This window comes from Saccopteryx bilineata, chromosome 2, assembly GCF_036850765.1.
Source record: "Saccopteryx bilineata isolate mSacBil1 chromosome 2, mSacBil1_pri_phased_curated, whole genome shotgun sequence".
Taxonomy (NCBI): domain Eukaryota; kingdom Metazoa; phylum Chordata; class Mammalia; order Chiroptera; family Emballonuridae; genus Saccopteryx; species Saccopteryx bilineata.
Genome location: NC_089491.1, coordinates 365,869,220 through 365,884,744, shown reverse-complemented (window position 1 = coordinate 365,884,744; position 15,525 = coordinate 365,869,220). Strand labels below are relative to the sequence as shown.

Below are 15,525 nucleotides of genomic sequence, written 5' to 3'. Positions count from 1 at the left end.
TGCCTTCCTCTCTGTCTCTCTCTTCCCCTCCCGCAGCCAAGGCTCCATTGGAGCAAAGATGGCCCGGGCGCTGGGGATGGCTCTGTGGCCTCTGCCTCAGGCGCTAAAGTGGCTCTGGTCGCAACATGGCGACGCCCAGGATGGGCAGAGCATCGCCCCCTGGTGGGCGTGCCGGGTGGATCCCGGTAGGGCGCATGCGGGAGTCTGTCTGACTGCCTCTCCTGTTTCCAGCTTCAGAAAAATGCAAAAAAAAACCCCAAAAAACAAAAAAACAAACAAAAAAAAACCTTTTTCTGTATTACCATAAATAACATACTTAGGTTGAAACTTACTAAAACTGAGAGCAGGTTTCACATTTTTTTTTCCTTTTTGGCTTAAACAACAGACATTTATTTTTCACATTTCTGGAGGTTGGCAAGTCCTTTCTTAATTAGCTCTTACTTATGGGTTGTACTTCTGGACCTTACTATCTATCATAAACAAGCCCAAGTTTTAGTGCACACATTAACAATGCATAAAATAAAAACAATACAACTTTTATATTATTGAACTTTATGTACAAAATTTGATTTCAAATAAACATTTAATGTAAAAACAAATGTTTTTTTTTAAACTGATTTTTTTTACATCTACTGTACCATTCAAATGCTTTTATCATCTTACATGACTTCTTCAAAATCTCTTATCAAGGGTACATATAGAAAAGCATTTTTTTATAAATAGAAACAAAGGGACTTTTTCAGCTTTTATTATAAGATGACATAAAAAGTTTACTCAACAGAAGTAATTTCATTACTATTTGGGGGAGGGAATCACCAACTTTTTGTGCAAACAATGCTAGCCTTCTTTTAAGCATTAAGAGCATAACTGCTTAAGAAATGACATAAGCAATATTTCTACACCTACATCTCCCCTAAAATAATCTATTATTTTTACATATGTGCACAGCTTTAGCAAATTAAAGCCCGAGAGAAATGCTCAATCAAGATCCACTATCCAGAAGCATGATAAGAGTTGACTAACTTATCATTTGGAGAGCTTACCAGTCAAGAACTCTGTAATGAAAGCTGCAGTTTCCCTCTTTCCTATATTTTTAACACAAAAATCAATGACTAAGAATTTAATACTGGATGACAAATCACATCCACACTATCAGTTAAATAGCCTCACAGTTAAACACATTGTAAAGACCAATGAAATCAGTATTTACATTTTATAAATTTCTGAAGACACCATTAGAAAGCTTATATATCCCTTCATTAAACAAAATAGGGAACTGCGTCTGATGGTGGTGGAATGAAATTAAAAATACCTGTATTTACAGCAGCATTGTTCCTTTATAAATAAAGAATATGAAAATGCAATTATCTTTAAGGATAATAAAAAATTGAGGTGATGTTACTCAACCACAGTGCTTGAAGTTGGAATAAAAATCTATTGGTGCTTGTTAATGTGCCAGTAGTGAAACCACTTTCTGTTGGAGAAAATCCAACTGCAAATATGTGCATAACACATATCACACAGGGCAAAATTGCTCTAAACAATTCAAGTCAGCTTATCTGTATTGGGTATTCTAATCCGTGAAACACATTACAAAGACATCCTTGCAAAGAGAAAAATGTAACATTTCCTGGTTCGTTTTTATAGAACATTTCTTCCCTCGAAAAGTGTCATCTTAAATAATCTCAAACTTGTTCTTCTCTTGGTTTACAATCCCAATGAAAAATGCGGACCGTTTAATTTTCCATGTGACTACCTAAAGGGGGTGGGAACCCAAACAAGTTTCAAGTTTAAAAAAATACTGGGTGAGCAATGTACTGAATTATCTACATAAACATGTTAAATGACTTTATAAACCTATTATGACATTTCACTGTCAAATGTGAAAAATTATCTTCTCAAACAGGCATAAGATGAAGAAGTGCTATTTTAACATTGTAAAATGAACTTATGCAATGCAAAATATATTGTGTTGTAATATTTTCGTTTTAAATTGATTAATTTCAAAATCAAGGATCAAGGTTTGATTGCAAATAGTAGGTAATGCAACAAAATTTCACAAAAATGGTCAATTTTTCAACAAAGGGAATCACATTCCAACTTTCCTTCCCCAAGAAAATGTCACAATTACAAAGTAGAAAAACAGCCAGTCATAAATGCAAAAGAATTATAATTTAAATATATGAAATAATTTCTATATTATCAGTTTATTTTATAAGACAACTGTTGAAATTAAAAATACTTTTTTATAAGTATTACTTTTCCTGCTCAAACAAGAATGTTTTAATGACACACCAAACCTGATACACATGTAATGCTGCATGATGACATGGAGAACCCTGATACAAATATCCTTGTTGAAATCATTTACTTCATCTAACAGTGCCTGTTTGAAATCTGATTTAAAAAAACAAAAACCCCAAAACAACAAAAAACTCTTTCTAGAGGCTGAACTCCCTAGAATACAATTTCAGTGTTTGTCCATAACACAGGGTTGAGCCTTTTTATTTTCAGAGTTTTTGTTTTTTGCTCTGTTTTGAAACCCCTGAGACACTATCTGTTTCCAAAGCTTTCTCTTTTGAGTTAATTTCACTAAATCCATTTGCTGTCCCAATTTGTTCTTCAGTGAGCTCTTCATTTGCAGGGGAAGCAGATTCTCCTTTTTCTAATTTTTGCTGCATTTCACGGAGCTTGGTAACAGCTTTATCTATTGACATTATGCTGATAAGATTAAAGTCATGCATGCTGACTAGATGAAGCATGAAGTTTCGACATAAATTCTTCTTAATTATTTTTTGTCCATAGTTTTCTACAAACAGCATACAGGCATGATTCATTTGATTGTCAGCAATAAACCTATTTAATAAAAAAAAAAACAAAACATCTATAGTGACATAAGGATTTTTGTCAAATGGAACAATAACCATTATAGAACAGTAATACTCCAAACCTAGTAAACTGATTTAGTAAGAAGTAAACTATAGTGAATGTGAGATTCAATAACCTGAATGAGTTTACCCTTTTAAAGAGATTTAATTTCATCAGAGCTTATTAAATAGATATCATTTCTGTTTTTCCTAATTACACATTGCCGATTAGTATAAAATATTTTCTCTTGTCAGCACCACTTTCATTAACTCAATATACACACTATCGTATCTCCTTTATTCTCTCCCTGATTTTGACATACTTCTAATGTTTCCCTACATTTTCCGTTCACGGCAAACCTCTAAAAAACTGAAGATGTCATAACAAATAACAAATGTGGAGGCATTTGTTACTATGTTGGTGGAAAGTGAGTTGGGGTCATAGACCATGAAAAAAAAATTGAGAGAACCAAATAGGAGAATGACTGCTCAGTTATTCAGTGGAACTGAGATTCCAACAGAGTCCATAAGGCCTTCCTATAGACTTTAAAATATCTGAAGAGTTTATATTAAAATAGAACTCAAGTAATGTGACTAAAATTCTGTCTTACAACTGGCATATCAGAACAAACGGAAAAACAGATTTAACCCAAGCCTCCACATAAACACTTTATTCCTTAGTTCCCCTAGATGGGACCAGGCAAACATGGTTTGTAAAAAATGAGACTATATATTTAAGGCTACGTAAGCTATATGTGATCTGCCATCTTCCTCTTTTCTTTTTTAGGGCCCATTAAACATGTGAAGACTATTAGATGAAGGTAGTATACCAAAAAAAGGCTACACGCCATGCCCCAGATATCATACCAACAATAATTCTTTCCCCATGAGTAAAGAAACAACAATGTTCCCTCCATTTATTTCACTTATCTATAAATGAAAACACTTTGGATGTTTGTGCTATAGAAGAAAGCCTTACGTGAGGATCTAATAATAATGAAGGTAGAGAAGAAAATGTATATTGACAGGAATATAATTCATACAGGGAGGAGACATCTGCAGGAAAAACAATGTTTTGGATCATACTTGTAGCAACAAAGGCATGAGAAATAAGGATTGTTTTACCTTGCCTCCCATGAAATGGTAATAAATCAGAAAAGCTACTTATATTTTATTCTAAATAATTAAGCAACTTTTAAAAACTGGTAATAACTGATAAGTAATTTCAGGATTTCCAGGAATATAGCACATGATATTTTATTTTTGTATTCCTTGGCAATAAGAGGAATGGAATTTGGTCATTTAAAAAAGTGGACATATTAAAAACAAACTCTGCTGTTAGAGCTAGCATCTTCCTTAATACATTCCCTGAGCATTACCATTTTTCTTTATGCAATTATAATACTTTTGATTAGGATAAGATTTAGGACACACTGTATCTAATGGAATTTTATATAAGATTCTGACACACACAGATTTATAGAATGTGAAGAAGCAAAAAGTATATAAAGAAAATGGAATATTTGAATTTAGAAATACCCTACCCATGCTTCATGACATGGAGATTCCATAGTTTCATCACTTCTTTCTCTCCTTCATTAACATCAGAAAATTCCTCAATTTGCTAAAAATAAAAAAAATTTTAAAAAGAAAAACACCTATTAAATGCAGAATAAATATAATTGGTATTTCTAAGAAAAAAATGTGAGAATGTCAAAAACAGATTTCTTGTAACTAAAAATACTGCAACTTATTTATACAACAAAGTGGCAATATTTCTTAAAAACAACTTCTATTTAAGCAGGAATTCCTAACTTATGAACTAGTTACCTATAAATAAAACGAACACACTATAAAATCACAAGAAAAAAAATCTGTACTTTCTTTACTTGGTAACTGTTTAAATGATAGAAATTGTGGATTCCCAAACACCTTAATTTAGAAAAAGTTCCTTTAAGTAAAAGTTTAACTTTTTTTTTTTTTTTTTTTTTTTTTTGCATTTTTCTGAAGCTGGAAACAGGGAGAGACAGTCAGACACTCCCGCATGCGCCCGACCGGGATCCACCCGGCACGCCCACCAGGGGGCGATGCTCTGCCCACCAGGGGGCGATGCTCTGCCCATCCTGGGCGTCGCCATGTTGCGACCCTCCTGGGTGTCGCCATGTTGCGACCAGAGCCACTCTAGCGCCTGGGGCAGAGGCCACAGAGCCATCCCCAGCGCCCGGGCCATCTTTGCTCCAATGGAGCCTTGGCTGCGGGAGGGGAAGAGAGAGACAGAGAGGAAGGCGCGGCGGAGGGGTGGAGAAGCAAATGGGCGCTTCTCCTATGTGCCCTGGCCGGGAATCGAACCTGGGTCCTCCGCACGCTAGGCCGACGCTCTACCGCTGAGCCAACCGGCCAGGGCCTTAACTCATTTTTAAATAACAGCTTTAAAACAAAAATCAATCAAAATTCTAAAATCATCGTATAATGACAATAGTAATTACTGTAATGGTTTTTTCTCTTAGCCATTCAGGATCTTTTTCATCTTCACTATCTACTTCCATTTCTTGTGGACGCAGAGGTAAACAAGTATCACTATGGAAATACAGACGATTGTGTCCGCTACTGTACGTTCGTTGCTGTTCTACTTCTCCATCTTCAGATTCAAGAAATTCAGACATACTTGCTTTTGTTCGTTTTGGCCTAATTAAAAGAAATGTTGATGTAATATTAAGTGACAGGGATAGGGTTCTTTTATATTTCACACCACCCAAGTACGGTAGTTTACATTCCTTTTTTGGGGTCTGTACCTGGAAATTCTGTAAAGAATTTCCTAAAAGAATTCTTTAATCCCCCCAACCACTGCAGCACTAGTGACATTAACATTTAAAACACAGGAAAAAGCTGTGAGGAAGTGAGAAAACCCTGCAGAAGCAGGAGCTGAGAGGGCTATAAAGCAATATATATATGATACCACCCAGACACTTAGCTAATGTTCCCTTTGTTCCTCCACCATCATCATTAAAAGCCAGAGAATAAACTTTTGTTGTATGACCTTTTTACCTACCTGCACACAAGAATGTGTGTGATAGGCGTTCTTTTTACAGGTCCATTGCGACTAAAAGCAAATCCAGGTTGGCGATGAATATCCTGAGGATTTCCTGCATAGGAGCCATCATAACACTCGTTGATAGAAACATCTATCCTAGCACCTTTTGGATGATACTGTAACAAAAATGGCAAGAATTTTAGGAAAAGAAAGTATTAATTATCTTAACACCCATCACTCCAATTTAATTAATTTTAAAAGTGCTTGTAGTTTTTAATGTTTTGTAAACCAAAATAAGCCAGGCATATCAGCAATGGTGAACAGGAAGTCAGATAAACTAGAGTCAAAAAGATCTGTATTAAAATTCTGGCTATGGCCCTGGCTGGTTAGCTCAGAGGTACAGTGTCGGCCTGGCATGTGGATGTTCCAGGTTTGATTCCCAGTCAGGTCACACAGGAGAAGTGACCATCTGCTTCTCCACTCCTCCAACTTCCCTCTTCTCTTTCCCTCTCTCTTCTCCTCCGGTAGTCACGGTTCAATTGGTTTGAGAGCATTGGCCCTGGGCACTGAGAGGCCTCGGCCTCAGGTGCTAAAAATAGCTTGGTTGTGAGCTTGACCCAAGATAGGCAGAGCATCAGCCCCAGATGGGGTTGCCAGATGGATCCTGATCGGGGTGTATGCAGGAGTCCTGTTTCTCTATCTCTCCTCCTCTCATTTGGAAAAGAAGAAAAAAAATTAAAAAAAAAAAGATATCCTGGCAATGCCATTTATTGACTTGGTAACTTCACAAAATATTTCTTGTCTGAACAAGAATAAGTAAATTATCACTTAATTCAAAGAGTTGGTCTGAAGATTATGGGAGTCAATATAGGTGCACAATATGTAAACTAGGAAACATTCTAATTTATGAATATAGCAATTCATTAAATGCAGAAATGTTATTTTGTACAAAGTACAATTTTTAAAATTTTTTATTTATTTTCAGAGTCGAAAAGGGGGGAGAGACGTGGTGGGGGAAGAGCAGGAAGCATCAATTTGTAAAAGTTGCTTCTCCTATGTGCCTTGACTGGGCGAACACGAATTCAAACTGGTGACCTCAATGTTCAGGGTCAACAGTCTATCCACTGCGCCACTACAGGTCAGGCCAAACTACAATTTTTTAAAAATTTTTTTAAAAGATTTTATTTATTCATTATAGAGAGGGGAGAGAGAGAGAGAAGGGGGAAGAGCAAGAAGCATCAACTCCCATATGTGCCTTGACCAGGCAAGCCCAGGGTTTTGAACCAGCAACCTCAGCGTTTCCAGGTTGACACTTTATCCACTGCGCCACCACAGGTCAGGCCCAAACTACAATTTTTGAAAGTTAGATGGGCTTATAATGTATTAATAAAAAAGAAAATAAAGTTACTTACAACATAATTGAAGATAAATCTGCTATGGCAGAGTTTAAGGTGCTTGAGTAAACTATAAAGTTTGCGACAGTTCAGAGTGCACCAAGGACAATGTAGGTCATCTCTTGCTTCAGTTTGTTGTCTTGTATTATTGTTATAAAGGAACTTTAAAACAAAAAAAAGCAAAGCTCCAACTTACACATCTTAAAATCATTTTTTCAATATCTTTAAAAATAGTTAAATTAAAAATCAGAGACATTCTTTTTATTTAAATATCCCAACTATTTCAGATGTAATGTTTGTAAAATGCAAAACAAAGGCAATTTCATGATTATTTAAAGAAGGGTCAGCTACATTTACCTGATAAAATATTCTTAATTTTTGTCGGTTTTCATTTGAAGTATCTTTTTCTTTTCTTGTTTGCAGATCTGCAGTCAATGATTCTTTAACAGCTGAAAATACATACTCATATTTAATGCAAATTATTGCTTCTACTATATCTTGTGAAAATAATTAAACATTAAAAGATTTCACAGAATTCTACTTGTGTTTAATATAATTTTTTCTCTTACCCTCAAAGGAGTAATCTCCCTTAATCAATACTCCTAATTATATATTTGTTTTTTTTGTGACAGAGTCAGAAAGAGGGACAAATAGGGACAGACAGGAAGGGAGAGAGGAGAAGCATCCATTTTACGTTGCAGCACTTTAGTTGTTCATCGATTGCTTTCTCATATGTGCCTTGACTGGATGGAGGGCTATACAGCAGACCGAGTGACCCCTTGCTCAAGCCAGTGACCTTGGGCCCAAGCTGGTGAGCTTTGCTCAAACCAGATGAACCTGCGCTCAAGCTGGTGACATTGGGGTCTCAAACCTGGGTTCTCCGTGTCCCAGTCCGACACTCTATCCACTCACTATGCTACCACCTGGTCAGGCTATATTTAGGTCTTTATTGGTAAAGCCATACTTTTCCTTTAAAGACCATCTCTTAGTCCTAAATCATTATAAAATTAACCTTAAGTAATTATATGGAATCACATCTACTTGGAGGTCAGAGTGTGGTTTTGATTGGTGCAAAGCACGGAGTAGATTTCCACTAAGTGTTGGTCTAACAAAAATTAAGTAAAAAATGATTGCATTGGCCCTGGCCGGTTGGCTTAGTGGTAGAGCGTCGGCCTAGCGTGCGGAGGACCCCGGTTCGATTCCCGGCCAGGGCACACAGGAGAAGCGCCCATTTGCTTCTCCACCCCTCCGCCGCGCCTTCCTCTCTGTCTCTCTCTTCCCCTCCCGCAGCCAAGGCTCTATTGGAGCAAAGATGGCCTGAGCGCTGGGGATGGCTCTGTGGCTTCTGCCTCAGGCGCTAGAATGGCTCTGGTCGCAACATGGCGACGCCCAGGATGGGCAGAGCATCGCCCCCTGGTGGGCAGAGCGTCGCCCCATGGTGGGCGTGCCGGGTGGATCCCGGTCGGGCGCATGCGGGAGTCTGTCTGACTGTCTCTCCCTGTTTCCAGCTTCAGAAAAATGCAAAAAAAAAAAAAAAAAATGATTGCATTAATATCATTCCAAATCCAAGAGATAATCAAGATTAATAATTTTGGTATATTTATTGATGGACAAAATGTTTTTATTTTCCCAGACATAACCATTTTATATATATAATTTTGTATAAAATTTTTTTCTGTTTTTTTGAAAACCTTTTACCTATTTGACTGACTGGCCAACAGAATATTTTGAGAAGTGCCCAGACCACAATTTACTTGAGATACCTTTTATCTGATACAGCCTTTTTGAAAAAAAAATTTTATTTATTGATTTTAAGGGGTTGGAGGGGAGATGAGAGAAGTAGTTGCTTCACTCTAGTTGTTCATTGGTTGTTTGTTGTATGTGCCTTGACTGGGCAAGCCCAGGGCTTTAAATCAGTGACCTCAGCTTTACAGATTGGTGCTCTATCTACTGTGCCACCACAGGCCAGGCATGACACAGGCCATTTTTTATATCTCTTTAATCTGACTCTTATGACTTGCACAAAATAAATGGACATGAATGGTCAATGTCAAAGACAGCTATCTTAAACCTTCTGCCTTCTTTAAACAGACTGAGACCTGGATACTCTAAGGTCAGGGACAGTGTTCCTATCAGGCAGATACAAAATGACAGATCAGTACAACCTGGACCTTAACTGAGCAGAGTCAATTCCATTTGTAAATGTTTTCCCTCTTAAAAATTTACTCAAGGCCCTGGCTGGTTGGCTCAGTGGTAGAGCGTCGGCCTGGCGTGCAGGAGTCCCAGGTTCGATTCCCAGCCAGGGCACACAGGAGAAGCGCCCATCTGCTTCTCTACCCCGCCCCCTCTCCTTCCTCTCTATCTCTCTCTTCCCCTCCTGCAGCCAAGGCTCCATTGGAGCAAAGTTGGCCCGGGCGCTGAGGATGGCTCCATGGCCTCTGCCTCAGGTGCTAGAATGGCTCTGGTCACAACAGAGCAATGCCCCAGATGGGCAGAGCATCGCCCTCTGGTGGGCATGCCGGGTGGATCCTGGTCAGGTGCATGTGGGAGTCTGTCTGACTGCCTCCCTGTTTCCAACTAAAGAAAAAAAAAAAATTAAAATTTAACCTGGCAAAATTCAGGTTATGATGATCCTCTTCCAGCTCTAAAATGATAAAAACATCCTCAAATATTAAATTCAGTTCTACAACATATATGAAGTTTTACACAGATTATAAAAAGCATAAAATCCTGCCTGATGAGGTGGTGGTCCCTCTTTCTTGCTAAAAAAAAAAAAATCTAGAGCGTCAGCCTAGCGTGTGGAGGACCCCGGTTCGATTCCCGGCCAGGGCACACAGGAGAAGCGCCCATTTGCTTCTCCACCCCTCCGCCGCGCTTTCCTCTCTGTCTCTTTCTTCCCCTCCCGCAGCCAAGGCTCCATTGGAGCAAAGATGGCCCGGGCGCTGAGGATGGCTCTGTGGCCTCTGCCTCAGGCGCTAGAGTGGCTCTGGTCGCAACATGGCGACGCCCAGGATGGGCAGAGCATCACCCCCTGGTGGGCAGAGCTTCGCCCCTGGTGGGCGTGCCGGGTGGATCCCGGTCGGGCGCATGCGGGAGTCTGTCTATCTCTCCCTGTTTCCAGCTTCAGAAAAATGAAAAAAAAAAAAAAAAAATCAGTCCTGGCTGGTTTGCTCAGTGGTAGAGAGTGTTGGCCCAGTGTGTGGAGGTCCTGGGTTCAATTTCTGGTCAGGGCACAAAGGAGAAGGGATCATCTGCTTCTCCCCCCCTCCCCCCATTCTCTCTCTCTTCCCCTCTCGCAGCAGTGACTCGACTGGTTCGAGCTTCAGACCTGGGCACTAAAAATAGCTCAGTTGGAAGCATGGCCCCAGATGGGGATTGTCTGGTGCAGTGGTCGGCAAACTCATTGGTCAACAGAGCCAAATATCAACAGTACAACGATTGAAATTTCTTTTGAGAGCCAATTTTTTTAAACTTAAACTATATAGGTAGGTGCATTCCTTATTGAGGTAGCGCCTGCACGTGGTATTTGTGGAAGAAGCACACTCAAGGGGCCAAAGAGCCGCATGTGGCTCGTGAGCCGCAGTTTGCCGACCAGGGGTCTGGTGGATCCTGGTTGGGGACACAGGCTTCTGTCTATCTCCCCTCCTCTCATTTGGAAAAGAAGAAAAAAAAAAATCTGTGACACAAACGTTTTGGATAAAGAACTGTTCATTTGTACTCTTACACCAAACTTTACATTTAGCCTGGGATAGAGCATTGGCCTGGAACATTGAGGTCACAGGTTTAAAACCCTAAGCTTGCCTAATCAAGGCACATACAACAAACAATCAATGATCAGCTGAAGTGAAGTAACTATGAGTTGATACATCTCGTTCCTCCCAGCTCTCTCCCCTCCTCTCTCTCTGTACAATCAATAAATAAAATCTTTCTAAAAAAAGGAAAAAAACCTTTACACTTAATATAGGAGAACCCTAATTTACCATCGTTCATAATTTGTCTCTTTAATAAGTCAAACATTTCCAAAAGAATAATTTTTAGAGCAAAAGACAAATTAATCTAAAGCCTAAGCCTTAACTCTGCAAAGCATTATTCTGACAATATTTTCTTACCAATAGTTTGAGTAGGTTTAACTGAACCAGGCTTATTCTCTTGATGGAGACTCTCTGAATTTCTAGTGGCAAGAGGCTTAGCAATAGGAGCTGTAGATTTATCATTGGTCTCCCCTGTCCAACGAAGAGTGAACTGTAACGTAGGTCCCTGAGAAAATGTTTCAAATGGAGGCAATCTCTAAAAAAGAAAAAACATGAAAAGAGTGACCGAAGATTCTGTATAACGAACTGAAAGAAACTACAGGAACTTAAAAAACCAGTATTTATTATAAGTTAATGTGGATTTGATTTAAATCAACAGACCTTTTTTTCTTGAAAACCCTTCATGAAATGCCTTCACCAATGGCCAGGCAACTCAAGTAAATGTACAGCACAGCTGACTCTAATAACGGAGAGCTCAGGTTATCTAAAAAAGGCAGCCACTTACCACAGCAGCCGAACTGTTACCACGTGCAAACTTTGGCTCAGCATAGACAGAGTTTTCAAAAGAAGTCTTAAATTCAAGTTCATGGGAAAATGTTGCCATTTTTATGTTGGTAACCAATTTAAAATGTCTTTAAAAACAACAGGAAAACTACACTATTTAAAGCCTGCCAGTGTGCAGACACTGTTTGATGACTTAATTATTTCTAAGTTGAAGTTAAACAGTTATTTTCCTTGACTTCTCTTAGCTTCAACAAAGATTGCCCCTGCTTCTTTTCTTTAGGTTTGGCACACTGGTCTATCTTGGCTTTCCTCTTCCACCTCTAGTCACTTATAAGACTACTTATTCTTCTCTTGGTTTCCTAGGTTCCTAGCTAACACTTAAGCCATGTTTCCCTATCTCTCACCCATCCTGAAGGATTTATCTATCATTAGGCTGATGATCCCAAATTAGTTCTTCATTCTTTATACCTGAGCTTTAAGCCCATATATCTCCAATTGCCTCTTGGACCTAAGAGCTCCTATTTACATTTTATTGCCATAAAAGCCTAAACTCCTTCTAGATCTTTAATGCAAATAATTCTCTTAAAACTATAATTTTAGACTGGAACAAGATAAAAATGTCATATAAACTGGTTTTGACATCATAAGTCTTTATCTAGGAATTTACATACAAAAATAAAAATATTTGCAATGCAAAAAGATACAAATGTATTTATATTTTTGAAAATGTAAAAAAATTTAGATAACCAAATTACCCATTAAAATGGCATTGGTTTAATCAATTATGGGACATTTAAAATACCACAGCACTTTTAAAAAGCAACAAATCTATTTGATGATTTGACTTAAAAGGATGCCATTGTCACACTGCCTTAAACAGTATCTTGGGAAAAACCAACAATGCATATAAATACAATCTTTATTTCCTCAGAGATAAACCTAAGAAACTTTAAATAAGAAATTTAAAGCATAAAGATTATAAGTACCAGCAGAAAATTCAAACAGCGTAAATAAATATAAATAAAAATTACTTGAAGTCCCATCTCCTGTAACAAGTAACCATTATCATTTATTTTAGAAAAAGTAAGTGCACATATACTATTACATAAAAATTAAGTATCATGGAAATTCTATCAAAGTATTATCCTTCTTAATGACTTTTTAGAATAAGGTGTTTCTAATTTTTCACTATTTAAAAAAAAATTTATACTTGTTACCTGTATATTTTCATCTACCAGTTAGTATCTTGTTACAAAATGGCAGAAATAGAATTGTTAATGACTATATATATTCAATTTAGATTTTTATCCATATCCATCTACCCTCGAGTAAGGCTGTACACTTATTCTTACATTAAAGCATTATTTGAGAGTATGTATCCTCATATATCCAACTACTAACTATCAATCTTTTACACTGTTGTCAAATGAGTAGTCAAAAGTAATCTGATTTTGTTTGCATGTCTTTGAATAATAATAAGGTTGAATTTCCTGGACATCTTATTTGTTGCTTCTATAACTGCCTGATTAAACTTCACCTGTTTTTCTAATTAGGATATTTACTTTTTTGTTACTGATTTATAAAACTGTGTATTCATAATATTAACCTTCTGTATGTTACAAATACTTTACCAGTATATTTCTTTTTAAATTTAGATTTTTGCATGTAGAAATAATTCACTTGAGTCATTTGTACTTTATACTTTTTAGCAGTTGCATCACACTTAGAAAAGCCTTCCTCATAGCAAGATTATATGAATATTCACCCACATTTTTTGTTATGTAATTATACATTTATATAATATTTACAAACCTTCTGGAATTTATTAGTCTAAATTTATTTCCAGATGGCCAGAGACCAGTTCTGTCACAATTAATGAAGTCTTTCTTTCCCATACAGATCCAACATCTCTTTTATCATGACAAATCCCAAATGTATATGAAACGATTTCAGAACTATGCTTCAGTGATCTGCTTGTCTATTCCTATACCTACATCATACCATTCAAGTTCTTTTTACTTTATAGTATATTCTACCTGCTGGTAAGTAAAGGTTCTCAGAAAACTTTTCCTTCATTTTCCTTAGTATTACTACATGTTCGAAGTTTACTTGAAACCAATTTTAAAGTTTAAAAAAATCCTTTTAGGATTTTGCTTGTGATGGTACACTGACCTAATATATTTAAAAATGAGTGATGTTCTGTTGAGTCTTCCTATTCAAAAAATGTATGTAAGTCTCTTAGAAGTTACTTTAAGTGTGCTTCATTTTGTTTCTGCAGATTTCTTGATAAATTTATTACTAGTCATCATTTACCTGCTGTTTCTATGAATGGGATTTAAAATAGCAGTTAACATTTACTGAGCACTTATTTTATGCCAGGCATGGTGCTAAGCATACCTCATTATTTCATTTAATCCACCAATTCTATGCCTCATTTTACAGATGAGAACACTGAGACACAAAGCTTAAAAAACTTGCCAGATGTCACATAATCAGGAGTGAAAATATGAACTTGGTCTGGTTCTAAGGAGAATGCCTTCCATTAAATGATCTGACTAGAAAATTTTGTTTGTTTTCCAAAGTATAAAAACAAAGGACTCTACTTTCAACATGAATCTGTATTTGGGGGAGAAAACATCAATAAAAAATGGGAGTTCATAATTATAATGTGCTCAACCTTCTAAGTAGTCCATACCTTCCCATCAAGAATAGTCTCCCATGTTGCTCTTTTCTTGCTTATTGGACATTCTTCCATTTCCTGCATGGCTACTTCATATTCCCCATCTAAAAGCTGTAAACGCCTGTTAGACAAACACATACACTTTAAAGTAACCTGTGTTATTGTAAGTACACAAATTCTGCACCTTTAGATTTATACTCAAAAGCATTTATTAAATTTATAAACTAGCTTATATATATACCCAAGAAAAATTTAAAATATACCTATACTCTATATTGTTGATAAAAGCAATTTTATTTCTATTAACTATTATTACTAGAAAATTTATTAATGTAGCTACTCAGATATAACTTTAAACATTTAAAGTATAATATACCTAAGGTCTCAAAACTTAGTTTTAAATATTAAGTATCAAGCATGTATGCAGACTTTATACTTGGAAAAGTGGGATAGTGTTAACAATACTTGCCTTAGGGGACCACTAAGAATTATGACTTATTTTTAACTATTATAAATACTTGAACTAGAATACTTGGACTTTTATACTTGAACAGTAATCAAATTTATGATTATAATGACGACTCTAATAATGCTAAGATCTTGGGGGCACCAGGCACATATAGGTGCTCAATAAACATTTCATGGGTAAATGAAGAAATGAAATGCCAACTGAATCAAAGGAACTAAAATATACCTATACTTACAGTATAGTTTTAATGTATATATAGTTTATATTATTTTTTTCCATACTTTCAACCACCGATACCACTACTACTCTAAACACCATTCTTCAATTATTCTCAATAATTGTATATAAGCAAGAAAAATCTGGCTTTTCTTTTTCAGTCTTAAGAGAAATTTTATTAGGTGATAATAGCTAACATTTATTGAGTGCTTACGATGTGCCAGGCAGTATTTTAAAGATTTTACACAGTTCATTTAATCTTCCCAACAGCTCTATGAAAATGCTATTACTTCATTTTTCAGAAGAGAAAAATGAGGAACAGAGAGGTTACAG

The 15,525-nt window shown here is 36.7% G+C and overlaps 1 protein-coding gene across 2 annotated transcripts in view; it reads right to left on the bottom strand.

The window, feature by feature from the left end:
- Positions 1-535: 535 nt before the first annotated feature.
- Positions 536-15,525, bottom strand: part of SUZ12 (SUZ12 polycomb repressive complex 2 subunit) — a 51,440-nt gene continuing 36,450 nt past the window's right edge. For both annotated transcript variants that reach the window (XM_066263289.1, XM_066263290.1), the window contains 8 exons: positions 14,523-14,628; positions 11,402-11,579; positions 7,650-7,741; positions 7,311-7,454; positions 5,917-6,074; positions 5,354-5,552; positions 4,412-4,491; positions 536-2,856 (listed from right to left, as the gene is read on the bottom strand). In XM_066263289.1, the coding sequence (XP_066119386.1) occupies positions 2,511-2,856; positions 4,412-4,491; positions 5,354-5,552; positions 5,917-6,074; positions 7,311-7,454; positions 7,650-7,741; positions 11,402-11,579; positions 14,523-14,628 (1,303 nt within the window). In that variant the 3' untranslated portion in view covers positions 536-2,510. The remainder of the gene's footprint in view (positions 2,857-4,411; positions 4,492-5,353; positions 5,553-5,916; positions 6,075-7,310; positions 7,455-7,649; positions 7,742-11,401; positions 11,580-14,522; positions 14,629-15,525) is intronic.